Below are 27,753 nucleotides of genomic sequence, written 5' to 3' on the forward strand. Positions count from 1 at the left end.
TATGGCATCCTACTTCCCCTCAGCAGCAGGCATGCTACAGTACTGTCACTCTGTGATGAGAACCTTTGGGGTTACGTGGTGTCAGCAGTGACACTATGTTCCTGGAGAAGGGGATTTAAACTTCTGGGAGAATTCTTCCAGCATCTCCATTAGCTTCTCCTCGTCTTCCAGTGGACTGCGGGTGCTTGCCAGGGGTAAGTGTGTGGGGACTGGTTGCCTGTCTGCAAGGAAAGAGATTTAAAAGTCCTCATGAGAGTTGGGTCCCTTCCAGCTTGAGATATTTTATGGTTCTCTGATTTAATTACCTCTTCTAGCTACAAAGGAGATTTTTCTGTGAGGTAATACACCTCCCAAACACACCTCATGGTCTTGAAGCTAGGAAACCCACTCTTTCACTCAGACTGCAGAGCAAGAGACCTCATCCATGGCCAGGGACAGAACAATGCAGGCCTTACCCAGGGTTTACACCTGCCACCGGTGTAATGCCTGCAGACAAAGGCCAATAACTTGAGACCGGGGCTGTGGGCAGAGGCTGCTTTTTCAGGACAAGGTGGGGGTTTTCCTCACCCTCTGGATAACACTTCCAGCACTACACAGATTCCCCTGCTAGGAGTTTGTCATTTAGATCTTATCTTAAAAAAAGGCTTACTTTCAGCCTTAAATGTCTAAATTCTAATTGCCAAGGAAGTTATGCTAATTGCTCAATCATCACAATTAACCTAACACAAACTGTCCGAATTCGCTCCATTTGATGTTTGGATTGATTTGCCACAAGTTATACTCCTCACTCATCCTGTGTAACAGTATCACCATTATTCCAAGAGACTTTTTTCTCTCCAAAGCTGTGGTGTCTAGAGCCTGGGGACCTCTCAGATGCCTGTGAAGCTGCCCTCAGAGCACTGATGCAGCACGGTTACTTTAGTTAATAGACCCAACTCCCGCAGTAGCGGTGTCAAGACTCGAGGAACGAGCTGTTGCAACACTGGGCAGATTTCTCTGAAAGCGAATCGAGCTGCCATCAGGCTTCCCAGGGGAGCAGAGATGTTTGTTCTTTTAAGAGCAAACGTGGTAACTGGCTGCACACACCACATAACTGCTCCTCATGGAAAACAGAGGAGAGAGAAACACACAGAGGAACATTCTCTTCTCCATCACTGAAAATGAACCGCTTCCCACCTACATGCAGTGCTTCCAGTAGCCTGTGCTGAAGTTTGAGGACTCTGTGAAAGCCAAGTTCAGCATCAGAGAGAAGATGCTTCTAATCTCTGGCAAGCAGGAATCTGTCAAATGTGTTTTATTTATTTTGGCAGATGCAAAGAATTCTGGTTGCACAAGTCATGTTCTCACTTCCTATTTTTTTCCCCCAGGAAAAAAAAAAAAGTTGGCTTTGATTTGCACACAAAAGGAACCAAGTAGGAGAGACTAGAGGCAGTGGAGGGAAGGTGTGACTGATTCAGGACGTGGCTGCCCACCACCAGAAGATCAGCGTCTGCGCTAACACGCTCCTGCGCACAAAGCCCTTTAGGGAAATGAGGGCTCTGGTCCTGAGCAGGGAAAATGCAGGGCAGTCAGAGGGAGAAACAACAGGCTTCATCACTATTTGATAAACACAGGATAGGGACACAGGACTTCTCTTACAGCCTCAAGAGCAGTCACACCAAAACCAAAGCTCTCAAAAGGAATAATCTAGAGCTAAAGAGCCAAGGCATGCTCCCTGCTTACTAAAGCCACGTGTAGACAAAGGTCAAAGGTGAGAGCCTGGTTGAATTAGGATCTAGAACAAGAAAAACAGACCTAAAGAAGACTGACCAGATGGGCTGTAGGGTTTCTGCACGCACCACATGGTGACGTGGAAAAGCGCTAGTTCATTATCTGTCAACCAGTGCTGTGTGACTGTGTGGGAGGGGGACAGAAAAGACAAGGTCACCCAACTCCAGAAAAGTCTGAGCTTCCTGCACACTGTGCCAGGAATTCAGCGGATCAGGACTCGAGGGCCACATCCAACAAAACTACTGGGCTCCTGCAAGCAATTACCCTGAGCACTTCCTTTCTCCTGCAGCCTGACCTGCACCATCATTAAGGCATCCATCTATGCTTCCAGCTGCTCCTACTGAGATGCCTGTCACTTGCAGAGAAAGGCTCTGCCCTATTTTTCCATTCCCTATGATTACGGTGCCAAAAATGCCACTGTCTTCAAGTGCCTGCCCAGCATTAGAGAAAGGGGAGTTGGCAGATTAACTAGCATGGAACGGTAGGACGAAGAGCCTGTCAAATCAAAGGCAACCCCCAGTGCTCAGTGAGAAGGATGCTTGTTTCCCACCATCATAAAAGATGCTGTTTGACTGCAGTGATTCACCTTCCCTTGGCACAGCCCTGCATACAGCCATTTTAGGAAAAAAAAACAAAGCCACCCCTCCCTAAAGAAATGCTTTGAAGTCTCTTATCAGCTACTTCAGAGGACAAAACCAGGAACATAACAACAGAGTCATTCTTTGGTTGGACAAAGCTCACTCCAGCTTTTAGTCTTGGAAGGATTTTGAGAAATGGTTTATCCTTTGAACAAGGGTTAGCTGGTCGAGCCTTCATGAGTTCCAGGCCAGAGGGGGACCCTACAGCTCAGGCAGCTTATGGTTCTCCCACTCCCACACAGCATAAGACACTGCTGCCTCACCTTGGAAGAACAAGCCGCTGGGTAACTTGGTTGCTTCAGGTGACACAGCCAACCACACAACAGTATCAGCACCCTCAGCCTCTGTGCGCAGACTGTTCTTCATCTTCTGGTAGAAGTCTGGCATGGCTGATCTCACAGCTGGAAAGGGCAACAGCAGAACAGTGATTGATTTCTTTGATAGTAATAGTTTAAAAAAGAGAGAGAGCAGCTTAGAACTGCCATTGTGAGTGCAGGAAGAAGATAAGGCACCTCAGAGTTTATGAGAGAATGAGTACTTCCCCTCAGCTGGGCGTATGAGGACTTGTGGTGGAATAGTGCTAAACTGCCAGATGACCCACCAGTTGTTCATTTCGGTCAAATTACGGGGTTAAAACCAGCAGGAGCCAAGAAGAGGATCAGGGAGAGGTTCCGGAGCCAAACTGCAAAGTAGTAAGGCATGGGAGAAACAGAAATACAGAGACCCAGCTATTGTAACAGGAATTTTAGCTCTTATTTTCTCACCAGTTTTAGGAAACCACTTGCAGCATAGTATTTAAAACTGTACAGTGAACAGTACCTAAACCAATGACAAAATTCATGTTTAAACTCTGGTTTCTTTTTGTTTTGGTCAACAGGTGATGATCACAGAATTGTAGGGGTTGGAAGGGACCTCGAGAGATCATCAGGTCCAACCCCTGATGGGGGGAGCAGAACACCTTCCTTATGAGACCAGGCTGAGGGAGCTGGGCCTCTTTAGTTTGGAGAAGAGGGGAACATGGGGTGACTTTATTAATGTTTATAAATATGTGAAGGAAGAGAGTCAGGAGGACAGAGCCAGGCTCTTCTCAGTGAGAGGCAGCAATAGGACAAGGGGCAACAGGTGCAAGCTGGAGCAGAGGAAGTTCATGTGAATATAAGGAGGAACTTTTTCACTGTGAGGGTGACAGAACACTGGCACAGGCTGCCCAGAGAGGCTGTGGAGTCTCCTTCTCTGGAGCCATTCAAACCCACCTGGATGCATTCCTGTGTGATTTAGTCTGGGTGATCCTGTTCTGGCAGGGGGGTTGGACTAGATTTTTTGAGGTCCCTTCCATCTCCTAATGTTCTCTGATTCTGTTCTGTGATTGAAGGCCCAGCCCCTGCTGCTGTTTATTTTTGGGGATTGGAGAGTCCTTGAACTTGAAGCAGGATAACTTTATGGTTCATTGGGGTTGAAATCCACAAAGGATGTGCAAAAATCAGTGCGTTTTAAAGGAAAAGGTGCACTAGGATATTCAGCTGGAAAGTGCAGTTTTCAAGCACAACATAGACAGGGTAAATGCTTCTGTCATCTGAAGCAAATTTTAGAAACTGTAAATCTAGAAAAGACCTAGGCCTGTGTCCTGAGCTGGGGTGTCAGGGGCTGGTAACACACTGCAGATCACACCATGCATGCTGCATAACTGATGCTGGCCCGCCTGCTGAGACACAGTCACTGAAGAACAGCTGCAGCTCAGACAAAGGACTGTCTGGCCAAGCACGCTGCTTCTTGACAGCAGTAAATGTTTACAAGAAGAGCAGAGGGACAGGGCTTGTGCAATGGTGTGTGTGCTCCTTTTTCCTATGTGCCCTTGCAAATTCCCAACACCTGTGTGGCAAAAGCTCTACCTGGATGTTTAACAGCCCCACTACAAACCTACCTGAAGGCTACCTTAACGCACTGGGGCTCTGCTGTGCATTTGCAAGGGCTGGAACCATTCATTGCCCATTACTATTCTCTGGCTATACACAGACAGCAGACACTGAGCAGAACAGAGCTACTAGAGGGGTACCGAACAACTTCAAGCACCGGTTTGGAGTCAAGAAATCACTGCAGCTGCTGGAGAAACCCACCAGAAAGTCTCATTTCACTCTGCTTTTACACTAACCCTGAAAACAGAACAATCATATACTTTGTGTCAAGCAGATGTTACCTGGAGTGTCTGCCCAGCCAGGGTGCATAACAGAGAAATGGATGTTTCTGTGAGCTTTTGCCCACTGTTCTGTCATGACAACTTGCTGTCTCTAGGAGAGAGCAAAAAGAATCAGAGTAGCAGCAAGTTCAATAGCCCATCCACTAAGTTAGTTCTCAGGGAGATAAACCACACCAGAAGTGCTGTAAAGACCAGGGCAGTTATGTATAGCAGAAATATAGCCTTGCTCATCCTGACTGGATTTACTGGAGAATTTTGTCAGAGACCATGGTCACTGCAATCCATACCCTGGCCACAGCTCACTGAGTGGCTGCACTACTGTTACTGACCACGGCTACCTGCCGCACAGGTAGGTAAGAACTAAGCAGGCAGGAAGGGCCTGTCAGTTAAAGACAGTTCCCCCACACCTCCCCTCAACCCTGAGACTTGAATCAAACCCAGTGAGGCCTAGCCACGCTCTCCACACAAGATGGCACGTGCTCTGAAGTGCTCACCATCGATTTCCTGAAGATTACAGCTTTGTACAGGTCGGATGTGATGGAGAAGCAACAGTGAACAACAGGCTATTAGCAAAGCAGGTGGTACAAGCTGCCTGGCAAACAGGTGCTGGGCGCTGTGTTCAGAACCACAGACTGTACCTTGTTTTGTGCATACACCATAGTTCCATCAAATGTCCCATTTTCCGACTGCAAGTCAGATATGTTTAACTTCTGAACCAGCATCCCCCCAGAGGAGACAGTTATCTGTAACCAAATGAATGAAAAGCCAACGAATGACTGAAAAGCCAACGAATGACATGGAACCCCAGGAACTCCCCACAACCACACCCATGCGTGCAGTGTGCCCTTCAGGCCGTATTGTGAAGTCCTGAGGAGCAGGGTGCCCCTGCACTACTCTTATGCTCATGCATGGAGCGTACCTGGAGATCAGTTGGAGGAAACATTGTTTTAGAAAGTGATTTTCATTCAAAGTCATGTCAACTCCCGTCAGGTGACACTGTGCTTCTTCCTTTTGGAAAGTAACCAGGAGAAAGGAAATAGCAGAACAGCCCTCTTTGTGGTTTTTGTGCTTAGTTTCTTGTAGTTTTCTCTGTTTGTATTTATAGAAGCTGATCAGAAAGTGAGAGGGACTGTTCAGAACTCAGGAATTTTCATTTAAAAATGAATCTGCTGCCCTGCCTCAGACCAAGACCTATAAGGTTCTTTTAAGCCTGCAGTCCTGTTTGAGGTATTTTATATTAGGATGCAATCAGGATTGCCCCAGGGAAAGGAAAAGGGGAAGTTTCTAAAGGAAGTGTCTTACTCTGCTTTCCAATGAAAGGTTGAGGAAAAATGGGCAGGAGCTTTGCCTTGGAAAAGGGGATTGCCGTTATCAAAATGCAAAAGAATTCTAGAGATGCTTACAGCATTACAACTAATCCTGAACCACTAGCATGGTAAAGGGAATGCTGTCACAACCCAGAAGGTAAGAAGAGTAAAACAGCTTAGCAGACTTACCACTCTGGCATCCACCTCTTTTTCCAGGAGGGGCAGCAGGGCGGTTGTCAGAACGTAGGTACCTACAAGACAGACACCAACAGTAACATTCATTTTTAAAAAAAAGCTTCCTTCTTACCTGCAATATGCCCATTCAACTCGCAGTGGTCCACACTGCTGCATACTGTTCAAAAGGGATGTTGCTTATTTTACAGACTTGTATGTTTATTGCACATAGACAGACCAAACTCTGTCACCTCATCCCAGCCAGGGCTGTGAAAGCAGAACAGCTCAGGTGTGGATCTCACTGGCATTGCTTCAGCCACAGGGAAGAACTAGGGAGTATGCTTCCCCTCCAGGTGTGGCATGCATACACCTATCTATGCTGGGTCATGAACAAGAGAAGGAACTGTGCTTCACCTTTGTGTTTCTTAGGCACTTGCATATGAACTTAAGACTCAGCCATTTTTGCCTTCCCACTGTGAAAACACTCTGAGTACCCCAACACTTCTAATGTGTTACTCACAGAGACTTCTTAAATCCTCAGCATGACTATTACAGATGATAAGGAACCCTTGGTGGGGGGAAATATTAATGTGAGATGCCCAAGGCTGAGCTGAGATTACTTGGGGAACTTAATGGTGTCCTTACCCACTTCAGTGGTGTTCACCTAGCACAGACTTGTACACACCACACAAATACAGCCCATCACAGCTGCTGCCATGACCAGCAAAGTTTGTTATTCAAAACGTTGTTCAACAGCTGATGTGTTTGACTCAGACACACCTAGAGACGTTTCACACACTCAAGTGCAACACAGGGGTTTTTGTTTGGTTTTGTCTCTTCAGAGACACTTTAGATTTTGTTCCCTCCTTTAAACTGCATTTAAAACCCACGTTCATTCTGAATTGATCCAGCCCCGTTCAGTCTAGTGTAACACTCCTCTCTCCTGTCTCATCAGTGGCTCTAGCTGAACAGTTCTGTGCCAGTGCTAGCTGTATTTTCTGCCATGGGCTGCTGAGGCCATGCTTCTCACCAGACAGGAGCACTTCAGCATGTGCCTTTATAACCTTTCTTCCACAGAGGCAGTGAGATCACCCAGTTAAAACACAGCATGTTTATAAACATGATACCAAAGTCAAACGTGCTGCACGCCTGGTGAACAAGCTGTTCAGTTCCCCTGTCAGTCACAACAGGCTTCATTTTCCCTGTATCATCAGAGGGACACCCGCATTCACACTCCGCATTTAAACCCCTCCCAAATCAAACACAGAGCAGATGAATCAGTGCAGCCTGTCTTCAGCAGAAAATGCAAGCAAAGGCAGTTGCCAGTGAATAACAAGAGCCCGTATCTCTCCCCTGGTAGTGGTGGGGAGACTGAATGATGACATCATCAGGGCAAGAACTACCACTGATTGTCATGGGAGTCTGTGCTGCCAGGTAAGAAAGAAACTAAAATAAGAAATCACTTCAGTACAGGCTGAGAGCTTGGATTAAATTTTGATTTGCTATGGATTCTTCAAATGCAAAGTAACATCGTGTCTTGGATAAATAAGCTGCAGCTCCTAAAGGCAGAGCTGCAATGCACCAGCTCTAAGGATGCTTCATTTTACTGTCCTGCAGATTAATAAACGCTTCTAAGGGGCTTGGTGTTCGTTTGCTAATCCTAAAGGGATACAAAGATGAATGCAGTAACTCTGCCTCATTAACAACTGGGGTTTGTTTTGTATTCCAGCTGGATGAGAGAAATGTTCAATGCTGAAAATCCTGCTTACAGCAACTACAGCTTGACAGAAGTTTAAGTGCTTATTTCAAACCACAAACTAGCTGCAAAGCCAGCATCTCCTCTCTTCAAGTTTATCAAGAATTCAGTAAATCTCACAGAGCCAGAGCATTCAATCTCTTTGCCCCACAAACCCACTTCTCATTTAGACAGAGTACAAATAAAGCCCAGTTTTGCCCCCAGCTTCGTCTGGCAATAATGGGTATCTCAAAACACACAGATGCAATGTGTCAGGCATTAAGACTGATACATTTCATTTCCCCCTCTACTAAATATTTCTCCAACTACTGTCCCCAAAACTGCCTTCGAAACAGCCTCAACAAGAAGTTTAGCACAGTAACAGTAAATAGATACACCTTGTTAATGAGCTATGTCACAGAGTTTGATGGTTACGTTCAAGCAAACAGGAACAAGGTGCAGTATGGCAAGCATTTGGCCAAGCACAGCTGTATGGCAGCATGCTGCAATCCAGAGATTAATTTCTAAGCAAAAGGTGAAGCTGCAAATGGATGCATTGCCTCCTATGGTCCTTATAAAAAAACCCATGAATCACAGTAAAGTTATAAAAACAAACAAAAAGAGAGGGCAGCTTTCTTATTTTTAGTTTTAAAAAAAATTAAAAGTTTGCAAGGAGAGCCAAGACTGATTCAGTAGAAGAGACTGTATCCCCACTCAAGGAATTCAAGATAACATCCAAATTACTTATCCTTTTCCTAGCAATTGATTATCAACATCAAGTACTGGACATTTGTCTTTTCTAAATAAATACTTCAGCATTCTAGCATGCTTGCTTGAAACTTTTTTTTTCTAGATCTCCTGGACTACAGCCCATTTCTTGCACAGATCCAAGTGCCTGTGGCAAAGAGTGGGCTATTCTGAGTTACTCACAGGGAGGAAACTCGAGCAGCAGCCCCTCTCACACAGGCTGCAGACCCAGCGGGCAGGGAGCTGTGGGTACACATACAAGGCAGTGCTGGACATACAGCTGTACTACCTGTATCTGTGATGGTGTGACAGAGGCCAGACTGTTACACATCACCTGGTCCTGCCACAGGATGGTATATGTATTATCTGCATGGCCTGAAGGCTTGACACCCACTGATGTGAGAGCAGGGGAAGGGGGACAAGAATTTTACGGTGAAACAGCAGACACCACTTCCTTTAGAAACAGTCGAAACAGTAGACAACACCTTCCTTTTCAGAGTACTGGCTGTGCCACAAAGTACAGCGAGCTGCAGTATGAATTGGGGAGCTTGCTCAGAGGCAGTAGGAATGCAGAAGAGGGTGAACAACTGCCCAGTCTAATCACCCCCACACAGATGATTTCACTTGGCTGAACTCAGCCAAAGTGAAAAGTTGAAACCTACTGGACAAGCTACAGCCCTGTTCTCTGCAATGAGGTTTGACACAATACTTGCTGGCCACGTTTTTCTCCAGTTGAAGAGGCTCCTGGGATTGATGCACCATTTCTTTTAAAGACAAACATCCTGTCAATATTTGTTTTTCTTTGGAAAAATTCCTGCAAGTTTTAGGTCTTGAAGCTGAGCACACATAATAGGAAATCACGTATCATACAGTGTGATTAAAACCTTCCTATAAAGATACAACAACTTGACTATTACACACCAACCACCAACTCTATTACATGGCAGATTAGGCAGTGGGGGTTGTCAGTCACTGCATTAAACATGGTAATTCCAGGAAAAACAAAGAGCATGGCACTTAGCAAGAGCACACATTGTTCATACATGCTCCCTCCTAAGTGCCAGTCACATCAGTGTTTATTTTTCATGTTTATTTGCTAAAAATAAAAAAATAAAATTAAATCACCAGACATTCCCTTGTGGCCTGTTTTGTAGCTGCTCTGAGATCTTCTCAATTTAGTTGAGTAATCTGATATCATGACCTAATTAACTACTCCAGTTTTTAACTCCCAACAGTGAGCCCCTCTGTCAACCTGCATGAGCAGGAATTCAGTGGTCTCACAATGACAGAGCAAAACTAGAAAATTGAGCTGTTACAGAGATAAACAATCAGCTGTACACCAAGATGTTTAGGAAAGACAACAAACCCAAAACTACCAAAAAAATCAGCCTGGCTCCTTCATGAACTCCTAAATAAAAGAATGTCACCTTTTACATAACCTAAGTCATGTGGAGCTCTACAGAAAACACCGTTAGGTTCTTCCAGTGGTTCACTGTGGATCTCACCATCTCCACCACGGCACAACCAAAGTGAAAGTTCTCCTGGTGTATTAGACACTGGTGGCCTTGCCCTCAGATGGCTGCATTTGGAGCCTGCTCTACTAGAACACGAAACTAAACAAAACATAGAGCAGCCCTAACAGAATACACACAAGCACTGTGAAGGCAAAACACTGGTGGTGTGACTCAGCTTTAGCCTGCTGAAACCTCAGAGAATCATTTAGATTCACATAGTTGTTATTTGGAAATCAATAGGACACCATGGATATTAATAGTGAATGGTGCATGAATATAGATTCCTACCTGCTTAACAGACCTAAAGTGACTCCAGAACCCACAGTTTAAATCTTATTTATGAAAAGAAAACTATGGTTTCAGCAGAAGTAATATTGTAAAGCCACTACCTGTTTATAACATCAAATTAATTGATGATGTAATTATTGCAGACCTGATGAGTGTCTTGGTTGATTATAGAATAGTTTTTGCTTGATGATCTATCTGGCAATTAGTGGTAAATTGTTGGCGAGGTTTTTAATCTGCTAACATTCAGATAAGGGCAGACAGCCAGCAGCACACTCAGTGAAGTTTTCTATCTGCCTGAGCTTTGCATTATTATTAGGAACAGTATTATTTCAACTGTGAAAAAAGTAGGAACAAAAAACCCCCAAACCATGTTTATTGTACATGATTCAATGGCTCATTAATTTGGGGGGGGAGGGATGGGGGGAGGTGGGCAGAGGAGAAGAACAAACTGACATTCTTTCTTGACCTGGTTATCTTTTCAAGCCTTAATTTCTGTAGTTCCAAGTAAGAGACATCCCTGAGTCTGTTTCTTGAGTACAAGATCAGAAGTGAGGATTTTAGTGTTCTGTCTCTGAGGGCCAATTCCACCACACTAACAATAACAGAGTGTATGGGAAGAGCTAATGAACACGAAAGACAAACCAAAGGTTTACATTTCCCTTGAATTACAAAGCTCAGCTCAGCAAGGGTTCCTGGGATCCTAGGCTTCAGTTGTACTACTAGATGTGCAATTATATTTAACCTTATCCTTTCATGCAGTGCCTCTCATCTGTCAGCCTCAAAGTTACTCAGAGATAAAATTCATACAAAAAGAGTCTCCTTTTCACAGGTAAGGCTGCCTTGCCAAAGATCAGCCACTGACCTGACAGTGTGGTATGTGGTATCCAAGTTGCCCGACTTCCAAGGAATTCGGAACAGAGTCCACAAGGCCACACCAGCTGGTGTGAAACACCAGTTAGGCAAGGTTTACAAGTAGGGAAGAGTGACAAATACCCATGCAGGTTAGGCAGTTTGGCATAAATGGGCCATACTGCTGTTGTGGGAGCAAAGCATCTTATTTCCTCTGGTCCTACCCCTTCTTGCACAGAGAGTAAACGTATATGCCTATATTACTAAAATATGAGACTGAAGGAGAGATGTGTACAGGGAGCATCATTTATTTATGGCTGAGTGTGTTTTAGCATCCCTTGGCTGGCAAGTAGCAATAAAAATGTAACATATATGCCATTTTTCCATGTCAAGCAAGAAGATGTGTTGAGTGAAAGTAAAGTGAGGCAGGCTATAAAAAGAGAGGAACAAGGACTGTTTCAGCTAAACGCCTTGTGCTTCCATAAGAACAGGCTTCTGTTGCCTCTGTTTGCCTACTGATGCTGACAGGGGGTTTTTCAAAATGACTGGATACTGTCAGTTTAAATAGCCTTTTTTACTAAAAAAGTTAAACTAGAAAAGATTAAAAAAAGAAAAGAAGTGTTGACTGGAAGTCTGCAAGACATATCAGAAGAAACAATTCCTTGTCGCTGCCCAGCTCCTGGATACAACCCCGAGTGCAGTCCACAGGAGGAAGCGTAAGGGCAACACCACACAAACTAAAGGCTGCAGAAACAAAACCTGCCCATCAGGGTCGGCAGGTCCCCAGGGAATCTGCTCACATTACCCCAAGCCAGTGGGGTCAAGTCCATACAGAAGGTATGATTCAATCGGCAATGTGTCATTTTGGACTCGTGTCTGGCTAGTGCTCCCACACCACAATCAAAGTGTTCCATACCTATTTGGCTCTCCACACCTTCAGTGAGGTCCAAAAAATCACAGAAACAGCCCTTGGGGATGTAGCAGGGAGGAAAAGGTAAGATACTTCATGTGACAGCAACAACAGAACCACGAGCAGCCACGTGGCGTTTGTGCCGAGTCCCCTTTTTAAGGATGTCAGGGCTCAGGAGCCCTGCCTCTGCCTCCTCAGAGCAGTTTACAGTTTGAACTTGAATACCAGATGGAAATCATTCAAAGCCTGAACTACCGACCTTCATTCTGCATTGTCATGACCTTTACCCACCTGTACATTCTGACACCACCAGAGAGCACTCTGCACCTCCGACGTCAGGGAGCTGTCCTCAATTAGCCTGTCAGTGGCATTTCTCATTACAGAAAGTTTCCTTCCTACTCTAACCACTATCATTTTGGACACAGTCGTTTTATCTGTTGAAGGGCTTATGCATTAATTTTTGTCCTATGTATGTCCAAGAAGAGATCAGGATATTAAGTGTGTTCCACAAGTTGGGAGGTCAATTAGAACTGAGCTCTAACATCCATTATGCATGAAAACAGACTAACAAGTGAGCCAAGAGGAAAATACCCTTAGCCTTGATTAAAAAAAGCTATGCAGCATTTTAGACACCTAAATGAGCAGTTCTACAAGCTTATGTAAATGTTAATCAGATATCAGATACAGAATTCTCTGCCCTGCATCTCAAGCATGTTATAGTTCAGAGTCTTGCGTTCTTAGATAGTTACAGCCTACACACTACTTTGAGACCAGAGCTAAGATCCAGAATAGAAACAGTGAAAGAAAGATGGAAAGAACACCCTGCTTGTGAAGATCCAGAGGAAAAAAACCAAGAAAACCCAACAACCAAAACTGAAAAATTAATGTTATTCAGTCTTATTTCAGCAGCAGTCAGGCAACCATGAGTCATTGTTTCCATGCTGCTGATGAAGGGGACAACTGAAGATCTTTCAAAACAGGGGCCCTGAGCCCATGTCATCCTTCAGCTTTTCTGGGACAAAAGAGGCACTGAGAGGAATCAAGTTCATTCTCTCAGACTGCATTCTAGCTTGTGGACAACCTATGTACCAGCCACTTCTAACTTACCCAGGTTCTCCTCTGGCAGCCTATAACCACAGCTAGTTACTGATACAGAAGTAACTTCTCTGAAGTCAAGCATGCCCTAACATACCTCCTGCTTATGGAAATGACTCAACAGAGCATCCACTCTGACATGCATTTTTCCATACAGCTTGCTCTTACTATGGCTCCAGCAGAAGTGAATTATTACCCCATCTCTGACTTTGAAGAAAAACAACCCTGCACTGTTGATAGCATTGGCTCTTCATGTGTATCTAACCTGCAAACACAGAAGCTTCTTCTTGCATAGCCTTTTCCAGCTCAACCAAGTCCCACTCTGTTCTAAAATCTTCAAACTTTAATCTTTATTGTTGCCTAGAGAGAACCAATCTAAGCAAACAACCCAGTCCTTGTCTGAACTCTGCAGATGTTGGACAACAGAGGATGACTGACCCATTTTACCTCATCTCATCAAACATGCAGTGACTTCCCTCACCTTCTTACACGGTCATGCAGCAAGTGACAGACAAATGAGTAAAGGAGATCTATTTGTAACATTCATAAAAGATAATGCAGGCACTTTCCTAGATCACTATTATCATAATTCAGCTTCCTCTGTGCAGCTGTGTATCTCCAGTGAGGCTGATTTACAGCTGGGAAAGCAGAACCTCCTGCTTCTATGGGTGTGATAAAATCTAATTCAAGTCATGTACTAGTACAGTTCCTCAGCAATTAATTTCCTCAATGTTTAAAACTAAACCAAAACACATTTTCCTGTTCAGGCTATTGCATTTCACCCTGCTTCTCTCTGGAGGAACTGCACCTTTGCACATTCCTGGATTTTTGTTTGAAGGATCACAAGAGGGTTAAACTAACTCAAGGTGAATAAATTTCTCAAGGTAGAAGCCCTTGTACTTCTGCAGCCAGGGGAAATTTGAGGGCAAAATAAAATTCATTTTGAATTTTGACTAGGAGAAGCAGAAGAACGTCAGCAGAAGATAAGCTTGAATGAAGTGAATCTATGCTTTTAAACTTGAATTATCTGTCAGTTTAATATAGTCAGATGTGCAGAAAAAGCAAGCTGTATGCACCACATCAGGCAAGCACAAGACATTTATACCTAAAATGTTAGTTTTCAAAAGTAACTATGGGTTAAGGAAGCAACACAGGAAAAGTGCTAAGAATAAAACCCAACAATGGCTTCTACAAATGCCCAAACTTTATAGCCTAAGCTTACCCCCTTCCTCATCCCAGGTATTGAAGAACAGGAGGAAAACACAGAAATAAAGCATCACAGCTCCTCCTTAGTGTGTCACTTCTGAATACATTTAAGAATATTTCGTGAGAAAGACACATACCCTGCATGGCAGCAGAGGGCAAAAAAGTGTCAGGAAAGTGCAAGCTCTACACCTCCCTCTTTACAAGAGGTACAGCTTTCAGCCTGACAGTTACCAGTGGCAGCAGACAACTCTACTCTCTGCTGCCTGGCTGTTTGCTCACATCTTTTCCACGGCTGTCATGGGGAACCATCCACTTTGCTTGCCATCTTCCCTGCTCATTCACATCTCCCCCCTTCCCCTTTATTTGCTTCCCTTAAGTTGTCTCCCTCATCCCTCCACCACACAGTTCATGGGATACATCTATTACACTTGGAGCACCTAAGACTTACCCAGTACAGCCCAACCACTTAACTAGATGTTATGTCTCATTTGAGAGTGGCCAGAGCACTATGGAAGGCACAGCTCTCCTACACAGCATTTCTGTCACATCAAGTGGGGCTCTTCAGGTCTACCCATACACTTGAATGTCTCCAAATACCTGACCATGCCCCGAGCTCCAGCCAAGTCACGGGAGCACACTGATTACAAAGAGAATATCATTAGCAGCACTGCTTGGAACAAAGTCTCCTAGCAGAATCAATTTAATTAAATCTTATCTGCATTTGGCCACTGCTACTATGATAAAGGCATTGATATTAGAACAGCTGAAAAAATGGAGAAGTTAAAAAAAAAAACACCTACTCCCAACAAGCTGTAATACTGCTTCTTTGCCTTTCCCACTCCTTCCTTGACACGGCAGTGGTACAATCATTTCTTAAGCAGGAACACACACCTCACACACAGCTATAAACACACATCTGTAACCAAAGTAAGTACCACATAGTTCAGAAGGAAGCCTTTAATGCTCACCCAGAGTGTTTGTGGCAAAGTTTTTCTCGAGTCCATCTTCAGTTAGTTCCCTGCTGTTCACCATACATCCTGCGTTGTTGATCTGCAAAACAACTCCTGTAAACAAAACCAACCTACACAAATATCTACAATCAAACCACACATAAAACCCTCCAGGTCAGCTTGCTGTTTTCCAACACTGCAACACAAATTTACAAACTGTTTGGATAAACCATGGTATTCCAAGTCCCACTGCTGTCACTCACCTTAAAGGTTTTCCACAAAAGGATCTTCAGAGGAATGGATCACCAACAGTCCTCTTAGTGCCTTACTCCATGTTTTTAAACTTCTCACACAAAGTAATGTGGAACTTACAGAGCAGATGCTAGAACATATATATATATGCAGTGTAGTTGGTTGGTTTCAGCTGAGATCACACTGATCCCACATGATCTGTGCTATGTGGTGATGTATTCTCTGTATCAGGTATTCCTGGTATCAGGGAAAATCCATTAAGGGAAGCTGTATGACACACAGTGGAACAGTCTGCAGGCACCCCAACCCTCAGCACATTAAATGAAACAGCTCCAAACTTGGCAGCAGTTTAGCCAGGTCAGCAGGTTAGTGCTGCAAGTGCAGAGCTAAGCAGCAGAGGTGCATCATACAGGCTGTGTGCCCAGCTTGTACCCCAGAGTGTCTCTGCCTGGCAACCCTGCACAGATACCCCACCTGGCTCATGCACTGCTAAAACAGCACCGTGCCACACAGCATGGATGCACTGCCAGGTAAAGCCCTGTGGATATTAAGAAGCTTGCTGTGTGTTAGCCAGCATGTTTTCAGACTCTTCTTTCTCTGCCTTACATTTCAAAGACAGCTTAAGCTTTTCTTTCACATTTTGAAAGAGGGATCTGCCCCTCCATACCTCCCTGTCCTTCACTGCCACTGCTCACAACCTACCTTCCCATTTCCACCAGAATTTCCTCATCTAGTAAGCACCAAAACAACTGCTCCAGGTACTTCAGTTTGAGTACAGCTCCCAGAGCAGATCTGCACTGCTAAATAAAGGGGAGAGGGTACTGAGCCCCTTACCACCCATACTACTGAACTGTAAACCCTGTCTCACTTTCAGACTGCCCTAACTAGACTTTCTATAGAAGTTTAATCTTTAAGAGGGACTAGCTCAAAGCAAGTGTAACCTGCCCTTGGGAGGAGGCCCCAGTCCCTGCCATACTCTGTTTAGCAGAACACAAGCTGCCTGATGTGCAACCTAAAGGCCACAAAGTCTGCGTGGTGAGAACCTCAAAAGATGCAGCTAAAATTATTATTGCATTTCTCTATTTTTTTAATGTCATATCTGTGCATGTCAACTAAGAACAAACAAGGACAAACAGACCTTGGAGACTACTGCAGCAACGTCTAGAGAAAATTAAGCAGAGAACTGTGGGTCAGATGGTAAAATTTTAAGATTACTCATTGGACAAGGTCAGAAGCTCCACACTCTGAGGAGAGACTAGGTGATTTAAGGACTTGCTGAGCTAATGGTTGGACTTGATGATCTTAAAGGTCTCCTCCAACACAAACAAGTCTATGATTTAAGTATGAAGACTTACCAACACATTTAATTTATGTTCATTTTTGAATTTTTCTGCAAACTTCCAGATTTCCTTGGGATCAGATATATCCACAATATGCAAGAAGATATTCTAAATGAAAGAAAAAAAATGTTATAATCAACATGGAGAGTGAAGGGACCCTGGTCACATAAGGCCTCTCTAGGCAAAAAGGTGTTTAGGCAGTATGAAAAACTATGATCTCCAGAACACAACTGAACCACTTATGGTTAACATGCACAACTGGGAAATCTAATTCTAGTCCTTAAAACACATTTCCTCACTGGATTCAGTTGCTTCTGAGCCATAGCTTTTATTAAATTTGGCATTGAAAGGAGAGCCCTACTTAGACAGATATCCATGACAGACAGCCAGGCATATCAGAGAACTAGAAAAATATTGCAAAGCTTGCAAAACTTCTGCTTAAACAATTCACACAGCAGTTTCCTCTTTAGCTGCAATGCTCAAGGTCACACCATTAGAGAACAATTTAGTCTGGGTGGGACCTTCAGATGACACTTGGTCCCACCACTGTCTCATAGGTAACTGAGATCAGGTTGTCCAGGGAAGTTTTATCTCCAAAGATGGAGACTGACCAGCCACTCTGAGCACCTTCTCCAGAGTTTGACCATGCAGGGTGAAAAAAAGTTTGCATACAATCTAGCCAGATTTTTTCCTCTGTTACAATTTGTCTGCTGCCTCTTGTCCTTTCCCAGCAAGCCTCCAAGAAAAGCATGGTCCTGCCTTCCCTGACCCCACCTATCACGTGGCTGTAGACTATGGTAAGACCCAACTCAGCATTCCCTTTTTAACCCTGTGCAAAACCATTCTTCTCAGCCCCTCCCTGCACATCACATGTCCCATCTCCCTCGTGACCTTGGTACCCTCCACTGGACTCACTTCAGGACATTGATGACTTTCTCATTCTGGGGAGCCCAGAACTGGGCACAAGACACCTGCTGTGGTCTCACAAAGGCACATGGGGGATGCCACTAAACAATAGTTACAGATCAGCTTTGTACTGTTGCTACCTTGAGGCAAATGTTCCAGAGAGGTTTTTCACCCAGCTTGTTATCCAGCAGCTCAAACCACATTTCTCCAAACTGGTTACAAGGATACTGTGCAAACCACATAAAAAAACCTTGGCAACTTAAGAAAAGCATCAAGCACTGCTCTCTGCTTGTCCATATGTAGTCATCTCAAAGGCAGTGATCAGGATGGTCAGGCCAACTTTGCCCTTGATAAATCCACACTTTTCTCAATCACCTTCCTGACTTTCTAAGTCCCCAGCAAGTGATGAAGCTCTCAAGACATCAAGCCAAGACTGCAGACAGGTGCCTCCACTCCCACAGGAAGAAGCCTCCAGCCATTATTACCCACCACTACCTCCCAGTGCTGACAAAGGTTCAGACTCATCTGGCTCCAACACCTCCCCTGACAAAGCTTGTTCTTCCTCATCTGTTACCATGGTACTATATCTCTCCTGTGAACACACATCTGCAGGCAGTGAATGAGCCTACCTTCTGCTGCCAGCAGTCTTCCCCATCTTAAGAGTCTTGATCCACTGCTTATTTGAATGTAGCTTCTAGCTGTTCCTCCTTCCATGCCATATGGAGTTTGTTCCCCCTCAAAGACTCCGTCAATATCCTGTTTTTATTCTCTACAGTTATGCATCAAACTCATCTGCAGCTGCTCCTCCTGGCAGCCCAGCACCTTGACCACAGCACAACCCAACAGATGAGGCCACCATCACCCTCAGCCCCAACCTCAGGGAAAGTTACCAGTCACTCCCTGCAGCTCAACATCTGCCACATGATTCCCCTGGAGCTCTGCCTGGGCAGCCTCTGGTGCCAGGCACAGCCGCTCCAACCCAGGCAGGAGAGCATGTGTTCAGAGGCATCAATCACTGCACCCACTCCAGCAGCCTCAGAGAGCCAGGTGCCTTCTGCACCCCCTTCCATGCTAACTGCTGCATGAATGCCTAAGCCCCTGTTAGCCACCCCATGTCTCAACAGTCTTGCAATGTTTTGAAATGCTATGGCCAGGGATGTGGATGGAACAGTACGTAGAAAAACCCAACAAAACAAAAACAAACCCCAAAAACAACCAACAAAAAACCCACCTTGACATAAGAGCAAAGTTATAGTTGTCTAAACCACTAAAGCTAGAAATATCTCCTCTCCCCAAAACTTCAAAACCCCTTTTCCTGTTTGTTACAGGCAATTCTCTTGATTTTTTGCAAATTTGTGTTCCACCTAGTACATGCACAGTGGCATTTATCAGCATACAAAAGGCATGTCAACTCCTACTCTTCTCCTAGGTAGCACTTAGTCTCAAAGACACAGATAGTCTGATGACATATCCCAGGAAAAGGCAGTTCTAAAATAATTATGCAGAGGATGTGTTCTCATGCAAAACAACAAATAATCATTAAAGGGCCTCCACTCTTTCCAAGTCGCTTCTTTAAATACTCATTATACAAGCAAATGAGATAAGTGAAGAAGCTGAGAAAATTATAAGGCATTATTCCCTACCTATAATTCTCCTTCCCTGCAGATAAAAGCCACATGGTTTTCTCTCTAGCCATTGATTTCAGCTTAGTTGAGTTAGGTCAGAATTTTCTCATCATATGTTCATTTCTGACCAAAAATTTGAGAGTGCTCTACTGTTTCTAACTGGATACCTCTCTAAAAGCTTTATAATTTTAAAGCTACTACCATTATCTACTAGAACAGAAAAGTTTAAGTTCTTTGGCCAGATGTTCAATATTACAAGTGATTTCAGAGACTAAGAGAGATCTAAATCAACACTTATCTGCTGCAGACTGTGGCACTGGCTCAGAAAAAGGACCCACAAGCCTATTCCCTGTAAAAGTCCCTGATGGTAGCAAAGTAATTTTCAAAGTGAGACCTAATCTCTGTGACCAGGTCTACTTTAACAAATATGGGGAGCTTCCCAGGTCTAGGTGCAAGTGCCTGCCAAAAAGTAACTCCATTTTCAGCACTGAACTTCTACATGTGTTGCTGTGGAAATGGAACAAAACCTTTGGCATACAGTACAACAGGATCCTCATCCAGATGATCAGGAAGAGCAAGTTAAGGCTGGATACAGCTTGTCAAGTCGCAGATAATAAAATGCTTTATCTCCCAGGATTGCTTCTGAATGAGTATTTATGAAGAAGGATGTTCTTGTGGACTCCATATTAAAATGACTCTTCCCAGTACAGAGTCACAGGTCCCACAGGGCCTCTTGTAAAGCTTGTCTAACATTTCACTGAACGCTACTTTCTATACAAGCACCCTGTCCCCAGCATCACAAACAAGCTCTGCAGTGCCCTCATGCTCTTTCATGACTAGAGAAACTACAGGTCTGTAGCCTACCTGCAGGTGGGAATACAGTAAATGTGCTGCTTTTAGAGGAAGAACATTATTTTCCTGGAGTTTTGTTTCACCAAATGACAGAAAATAGAACATTGGAAGAACCTTCAGAGGTCATCGAACCCACCCCTCTTCCCCAGCTGCCTGACTGCAGTTAGAAAACGAGGTAACACAGATAATCACCAGCCTCACTGTAGCCATGGGGCTACAGAGTTATGGACAGCTGGAAAGTATTTATTTATACATAAGGAGTGACTTCCATTAAAGAACTGAGGGGTAGGGCTGGTTGGGTCACACTAGGGAGCTGAAACCAAAGAGCGAGAATTTTGTCAATACAGGATCTCTAACCATAAAAATTCCTCAGCATTTTTGATCCATATAAAAAACTACTACTGCAATCAAAATACTGTGTTTAAGCACAAGTCACTATTTAAATGAAGATGCTGTTATGGGTTAACCCTGGCAGGCAGTTAAGCTCCACAGCTACCCTCTCACTCCCCTTACAATGGGATGGGGGAGAGAGTCAGAAGGGTAAGAGACAAAACTTGTGGGGTGACATGAAGACAAGCAAGAAGACAAGTGAAGCAGAGCTGTGTGTGCAAACAAAGCAAAATAAGGAACTGATTCACTAGTTTCCATTGTGAGGCAGGCATTTAGCAGTCCCCAGGAAAGCAGGGCTTTGTCACAAACAGTAGTGATTTGGAAAACCAAAACACTGTAACGGTGAATGGCCCCTTCCTTCTTCCCCCATCTTTTCCTGCTGAACACATGGTATAGTATGGGATAACCCTTTGGTCAGCTGTCCTGGCTGTGTCCCCTCCCAACCCCTTGTGCACCCCCAGCCTACTCGCTGGTGGGGTGCTGTGAGGAGCAGAAAAGGCCTTGAAGCTGTGTGAGTATCCTGTTCAGCGATAACTAAAACATGGGATGTCAACACTGTTTTGGTCACACGTCCAAAACATAGCATCAGAGGAGCTGCTATGAAGAAAATTAACTCTATTCTAGCCAAAACCAATATGAGCAAGATAGAAAGACAATGACTGTACTTCTCCATGAGCACACTCTACTAACAATTAGCAAAAGCAACAGTGACAGCTACAGGGGTATACTACAGAGTGGTGAAACATGCAGGAGCAAAAAGGGAGAAGGTAAGGAAGAGTTATTGTAGGAAAAGGAGGTGGAAACCCCTGTAGAGCATAGAATTAGGACCACACACAGGACTTCACAGAGCAGTCAACCTCAGCAAATCAAAAGTGTGTTATTCCGACACATAAAACCTTCAACTCCAATGCTGTAAACTCATAAATGTTGCTGCAAGAGTGTTGCAATGCATTAACTTTTAAAAGCCACAGCCAAACAGTCAGGAATAGTAAGTAGGACATCACAAAACATATAGACAAGAAGCATTAAATAACACAGCATGCTGCTAGGGATGTTATTAATCACTGAAAACCCCACCTAGTGAAATTAAATTACTTCAAACCATATGGACAATAAACTACTAGATGCTTCCACGTCCATACAAAAAATACTATTAAAACCCCAACACCCAACTGATGAAACAGAGTATCTCAAGGCCTCTGAGGTCTTTAATATTAACAATTTTTCTACGAGCAAACACAAGACTGAAAACAACTCACCGGATTGCCCGTTTCAGTCACCATTTCCCCTTTGGCAACCTCAGCCCGCTCCTTACTCCGGCAAACCAGATGAACTGTGCCACCTGGTGGATTGCGACAAGAAACACATCCGACAATTAATTGCTAATTGCATTTTGGGGAGGCATCAGCAAAGAGGGAGGGCCAGGAAGTGATATGCAATTCACAGTTCTTGTTCAGCATTAGTTTTGGGGGGGTTTTATAGAGTCCAAATAAAACAAAAAGCCCTTTTGTGATTGCAGCCCTGCTTGTGGGAAATCTACATAGCTTGCTGGTAGCAGTGGCAATATGGATCAGATGGTCACCAAAGTACCTCAGGGGCTTCCCAGCAGGGAGAATGTTCCTGAGCTCTGCACAGCCGATGGTTCTAATTCTCTTCTTGCCAAGAGCTGAGGCAGGTGGCTTCTCATCCAATGTTGCTGAAGTTGAGGTCTGTGAGGCTCTCAAGGGCTCTTGTCACGCTTACTGATAAGCTAGGAGCTGGTTAGGGTCATCACACCCCATAGCAATGCCACATGCACCTCCCTTGAGCCATTCTCAGGGTCAAATTCTCCCCAAAAGGCACTGACCCAGCAGTAGCATCAGACAGACCAAGAATTCCAACAGGGTCTGTTCAAAGGACTGAGTTAAAGGTCCTTCAAACATAAGGTTTAGGACAGAAAGAGCAGATACAATAATAAAGCTAGAAAATTTCAGCTTGGCTCTGGTCTCAATGAAGGCAGGAAGGAAGGAGGAAGTATGCTGTAACAGGGTCCTCACACCAGGCTGCATACATGGAAAAGGCCACTGCACTCTAGGCACTGTCTGCTCACACTGTTTTCTGTCACATTCGCATATAATGTTTGATGTTGACAAAACAGTAGAGCTACACTGGAAACTGAGGCTAAGGCACCTGTACTGTAAATGCTTCCTCTTGCACACCCCTTAGGAAGTTCAGTAAAGGGCTTAATGAACAACACAAGTGACTGGAACTGCTCTGGGAAAAGGAAATGGCAGATATCAGAATTCTTCTGAGCAGTGGGAGATATGACACAGACCATTGCCACAAATTGCAGCTTAGAAGGCTCGGGCCAGGTATTAAGAAAGAAAATGTTTTCACTGGTTTTCTTCTAAACAGATCAGGCTGTCCCTGAGGATGCACAATTTCCATCCTTGGGGGTTTCAAGTTCCAGTGAGACAAAGCAATAGCTGTTTTGATCTTGTGTTAGCAACAGCCTTGCTTCAAGTGGACTGCTGCACAAGATGATCTCTAGAGGTCCCTTCCAAACAACCAACTTTCCTATGAAAGCAGTACACAGGGGAAGGCTCCTCTCCAAGTCAATCAGAGTACCCACACTCTTTACATTTAGCTATAATTAAAGGTGGTTTGGGGTTACCAGCAGCCCATCACTGGAAGGCTCACACAATGCAATCCCAAAGGAGTGGAAATAGAAACATGTGCTGACTGACTCTTCTAGTGCCCAGAGCCCAAACGAAAGACACCAACTCTAGCTGAGGGACAGAGCAGTCACACACTGCACAGCCTTGTTTGGGGTCTGATAATGAGATTTTCTGTTTACAAGAGAGGTTTTCCTATTGGGTGCCACTACAGCAAGGATACTTGGTGTGCAGCTGATGCAGGCAGCAAGAATCAAGGTTCTTCTGGCATCTTTATTAATGACACTGATGATGGAATTGAATGTACTCTCAGCAAGTTTGTGGATGACACCAAGCTGAGTGGTGTGGTCGACACCCCAGAAGGAAAGGAAGCCATCCAGAGAGACCTTGACAGGCTGGAAAGGTGGGCCTGGGTGAACCTAATGAGGTTCAACACTGCTAAGTGTAAGGTGTTGCACTTGGGCCAGAAGAATAGATACAGACTGGGAGAAGAGCTCCTAGAGAGTAGCCCTGCTGAGAAGGACTTGGGGATTCTGGTAGAGGGGAAACTTAACATGAGCCAGCAGTGTGCTCTTGCAGCTCGCAAGGCCAACGGTATCCTGGGCTCCATCAGCAGAGGGGTGGCAGCAGGGACAGGGAGGTGATTGTCCCTCTCTACTCTGCCCTTGCGAGGCCCCATCTCATCCTGTGTCCAGAGCTGGGTCCCCAATACAAGAAAGATGTGGGACTGTTGGAGAGGGTTCAGAGGAGCCACGAAGGTGATTAAAAGGGCTGGAGCACCTACCCTACGAAGAGAGGCTGAGGGAACTGGGCTTGTTCAGCCTGGAGAAGAGAAGGCTGCAGGGGGACCTCATTGCAGCCTTCCAGTACCTGAAGGGAGCTTATAAACAGGAGGGGAATCAGCTTTTACAAGGGTAGATAAGGGGGAATGGACAAGGGGGAATGGACTAAAGTTAAAGGAAGGAAGGTTTAGATTAGATATTAGGGGAAGTTTTTTACAGAGAGAGTGGTGAGGGGCTGGAACAGGCTGCCCAGAGAGGTGGTGGATGCCCCGTCCCTGGGGGTGTTCAAGGCCAGGTTGGATGGGGCCCTTGGGCAACCTGGTGTAGCTCCAGGCCTGGAGGTTGGTGGTGCTGCCTGTGGCAGGGGGGTTGGAACTCTGTGATCCTTGGCATCCCTTCCAACCCAGACCATTCTACGATTTTCTAACAGGGTCTGATTCCTCCACTGCTCTGCCAGAATTGGCTGGGTTTTTACTAAATGCACAAGGGCAGGCAGCAGTGGAAAATTCTCAAAATTTGGATAATCATGCAAATGACACTAACTGATGTTTAATATAGTCTCATCTTCAGTTTGTGTTACACACATGCCATGTATGGAAGGGTCTGTGCCCAGACAGGCACTTGAATACATACAGACCAGAATGAAAGACAGCCTTTGCCCCAGGGAGAAGAGAATTCACAACTGAGAGAAAAGGCAATCAGAAGTGTTCAATGCTCACCTCTTCGGCCATTCTCACAGTGTCTGCAGGCTTCACTGCAAAGGAGGGTTTTAATTACAGAACTTAAGGCAGTTAAGGACCTGCACTTGCAGAGATTTAAGGAGCTCTGCCCAAAACACAGCAGACAGCACAAGAAATGTGTGCAGGTACAAATTAAATACATGAAAGAAGTAGCTGTCCTTCCAGCTGATCAGGAACATGCTCACAGCCTAGAGCAGAAAACATTCATTGAAAACAGAAGTTTTAAGGGCTTGGAATATGATCTTTTTTCTTACTATTAAGGAGAGAGGGAAGTTTTGGTGTGACCTATGGGCTAGGAAAGGGATTTAAATACAGTTTCCGTGGTAAAGATTGCAATTATTTGAACTTAAACACCACATGCAAATTGTCAGAGTGCTTGGGAGACTGCATCAAACTGGAAGCAACACATACAGGAAAGCCCAAATCTGCAATACCCATAAGACATTGACTCAGTGAAAAAATGAATTCAAGCTAAAGAAACTGTCCTCAATCCACTTGACCTTCACGGTCAACTCAGAAGTCCTCTGCCCTTGATGATCAGAGAGCTGGAGCACCTCTTCTATCAAGACAGGCCAGAGAAGATAAGGCTCTGGGGAGACCTTATAGCAGCCTTCCAGTACCTGAAAGGGCCCACAGGAAAACTGGAGAGGGGCTGTTTGCAGGGGAGTGGAGTGATAGGACAAGATATAATAGCTTTAAACTGAAAGAGGGGAGATTTAGGTTAGGTATCAGGAAGAAATTTTTTACTATGAGAGTGGTGAGGCCCTGGCACAGGTTGCCCAGAGAAGCTGTGGCTGCCCCCTCCCTGGCAGAGCTCAAGGCCAGGTTGGATGGGGCTTTGGACAACCTGGTCTAGTGGACGGTGTCCCTGCCCATGACAGAGTTGGATCTAGATGATTTTTGAGGTGACTTCCAACCCAAACCATACTGTGATTTTAACCTCATATGCACAGCAAAGCCCACATAAGGTATCAGACAAGCATTTTGAGTCCAAATATTAGACATGGCGACCAGATCCTGTACAGATTCAGTTGGCTTGACAGCTTGCAAAACCTGGCAGGCATATCCATTTGTGAGCAAAACAGTTACCAGACAAGGCAATGCTTACGTAAGGCTATTTTGTAAAACAGCAATAGTGGGAACCTGAAATCAATCCCATACTGGCAACGATGGGGATCTTTAACTCAAAGGCTCTTAGATGCTAATAATTAGTTTAACTGAGTCACTACTTTCCTTCATAAGGTAGTTACGAAACCTGAGGAGGCAAAGGGAGAGCAGAGCCGCAAGCTCCTCCTGTTTTTTAAACATGCCAAAACTCCTATCACTCTTGCACAACAGGAGTTATTTTATCAAGTCTGAAGGGGATTAGGCTTATCTTTCAACTGTAGCTAGCTCCAGTTCATACCATCTCCTTGCTTACAGAGAGCGACAGAAAAAATGGTTGCATGTGATCAGTCAAAGGGCACAGACTCGAGGTTATTGCCAAGATCAAGCAAAACTAAATTGCTATTTCCATGTTCTCCCATCTCAGCTGAGCAAAGCCAATTGTTTCCCTTCACCACGTGATACTTTTGCAAGTTCTGCAAAATAGTTCAAATTCTGCCAGCCTGCTACTTGTACTGAATCAGCCTTAAACAAACCTTCACCCTTCACTAACATCCTTACATGCCACTACAGCGCAGACATATACTTGAAAAAACACTTCACAGATCCTCTCCACTAGTTTTGCTTCATTATTCCAGTTTTCACAGTATTGACTCTGCTTAAACCTCTAACCCACACTGACAGCCCTGTAAAACAACATGCCCAACCCCTCACCCCAGGGAGCTGCATCTTTGGGTTTGCCCTGGAAGGCCAAACCTTCTCTCTTCCACCTTCTCCATAAGAACCCCTCAGAGCTCTTGGCAGCCCAGCTCACCTCTCCTCGCTATCTCTTTGGCTGTGGCCTTGCCAATGCCACTGTTCGCACCAGTGACCAGAAAGGATCTTCCTGCCACATTCACCTCCACATCGGCCGGATTGAAGTGCTTGGAAGCAGACTCATAGCCGCTCCTGTGTAAATCAGAGACTCCTGTGAGAAGCCAGAAGAGAGCACTTCCAAAGAGACCTAGTGGGAGCCTTGAAAGGGGCTCCCCCCTCACAGCTCTGGGTACACAGAGCATCCCCCCACCTCAATTGCGCTCTGTATTTGTGGGACAGGCCACACATAGCGCCAGAGGCGCTGCGACCAGCGATGAAGCGGTAACTCCAGGCAGCTGCCGGCCGCCAGCCACAGGGCCCAAACTTTGACACTCGGAGGCGGCCCAGCTGCTGCTCCGGGGTGGGTGCCCGACAAGGGCCGGGCTGCACCCCAGGGCGGGTGTCACAGAGGCGGCGCTGAAATCTGTCCGCTCCGGCGGGAGCGGGGAGGCTTCGAATAAAAACACACAACCCCCCTCACACACACACACAGCTCGGAATGGTTAAACGCCCCGCGGCCGCGCAGAAACGCCCCCAGCCTGGCCGCAGCGCCCGCCCCGCCACAGAGCCCGCTGCCGCCCCACGCCGCGCTCCGCGGGAGCCGCCTGTACCTCGTGTACTCCCGCAGCCCCTTCACGAACCACACAGCGTTACGGTACCAGGACATGGTGGTGGTGGTGCCGCCGCCACAGCAATAGCGGCCCCGCCTCTGCCCTTACATAAAGGGCCCGGTACAGCCCTGCCCGCCCGCTCGCCGTTAGGTAAGGCCCAGGGCAGCCCCGCCCCGCCTTGCTTGCGGCCGCCGCCATTGCGGGCTGGCTGCGTGAGGGGCAGAGGGGTGCGAGGGGTGATGGTGTGTGGCTGTGGGGGGAGCTG

At 45.4% G+C, this 27,753-nt stretch overlaps 1 protein-coding gene across 1 annotated transcript; it reads right to left on the reverse strand.

The window, feature by feature from the left end:
* DHRS12 (dehydrogenase/reductase 12) lies at positions 1-27,570 on the reverse strand. The gene is made up of 10 exons (XM_084266849.1): positions 27,489-27,570; positions 26,837-26,970; positions 22,002-22,084; positions 16,985-17,077; positions 15,396-15,477; positions 6,099-6,160; positions 5,241-5,345; positions 4,603-4,693; positions 2,672-2,809; positions 1-221 (listed from the first exon to the last, which is right to left on the reverse strand). Exons 1-10 carry the CDS (start codon positions 27,542-27,544, stop codon positions 94-96), a joined length of 972 nt encoding a protein of 323 aa, XP_084122975.1. The 5' UTR covers positions 27,545-27,570; the 3' UTR covers positions 1-93.
* Positions 27,571-27,753: the final 183 nt, after the last annotated feature.

Source organism: Gallinula chloropus, assembly GCF_964237585.1.
Source record: "Gallinula chloropus genome assembly, chromosome: 1".
Classification (NCBI taxonomy): domain Eukaryota; kingdom Metazoa; phylum Chordata; class Aves; order Gruiformes; family Rallidae; genus Gallinula; species Gallinula chloropus.

What these genes read in the sequence shown, in the direction of transcription:
- DHRS12 (XM_084266849.1), bottom strand. Translation starts at nt 27,544, where the DNA reads ATGTCCTGGTACCGTAACGCTGTGTGGTTCGTGAAGGGGCTGCGGGAG. An exon ending in CTTTGCCACAAACACTCTGG is followed by an intron (nt 6,161 to 15,395) that starts GTGAGCATTAAA and finishes TCTGTCTTGTAG; the next exon opens with GTACCTACGTTCTGACAACC. An exon ending in TGGTGTATGCACAAAACAAG is followed by an intron (nt 4,694 to 5,240) that starts GTACAGTCTGTG and finishes GCTCTCTCCTAG; the next exon opens with AGACAGCAAGTTGTCATGAC.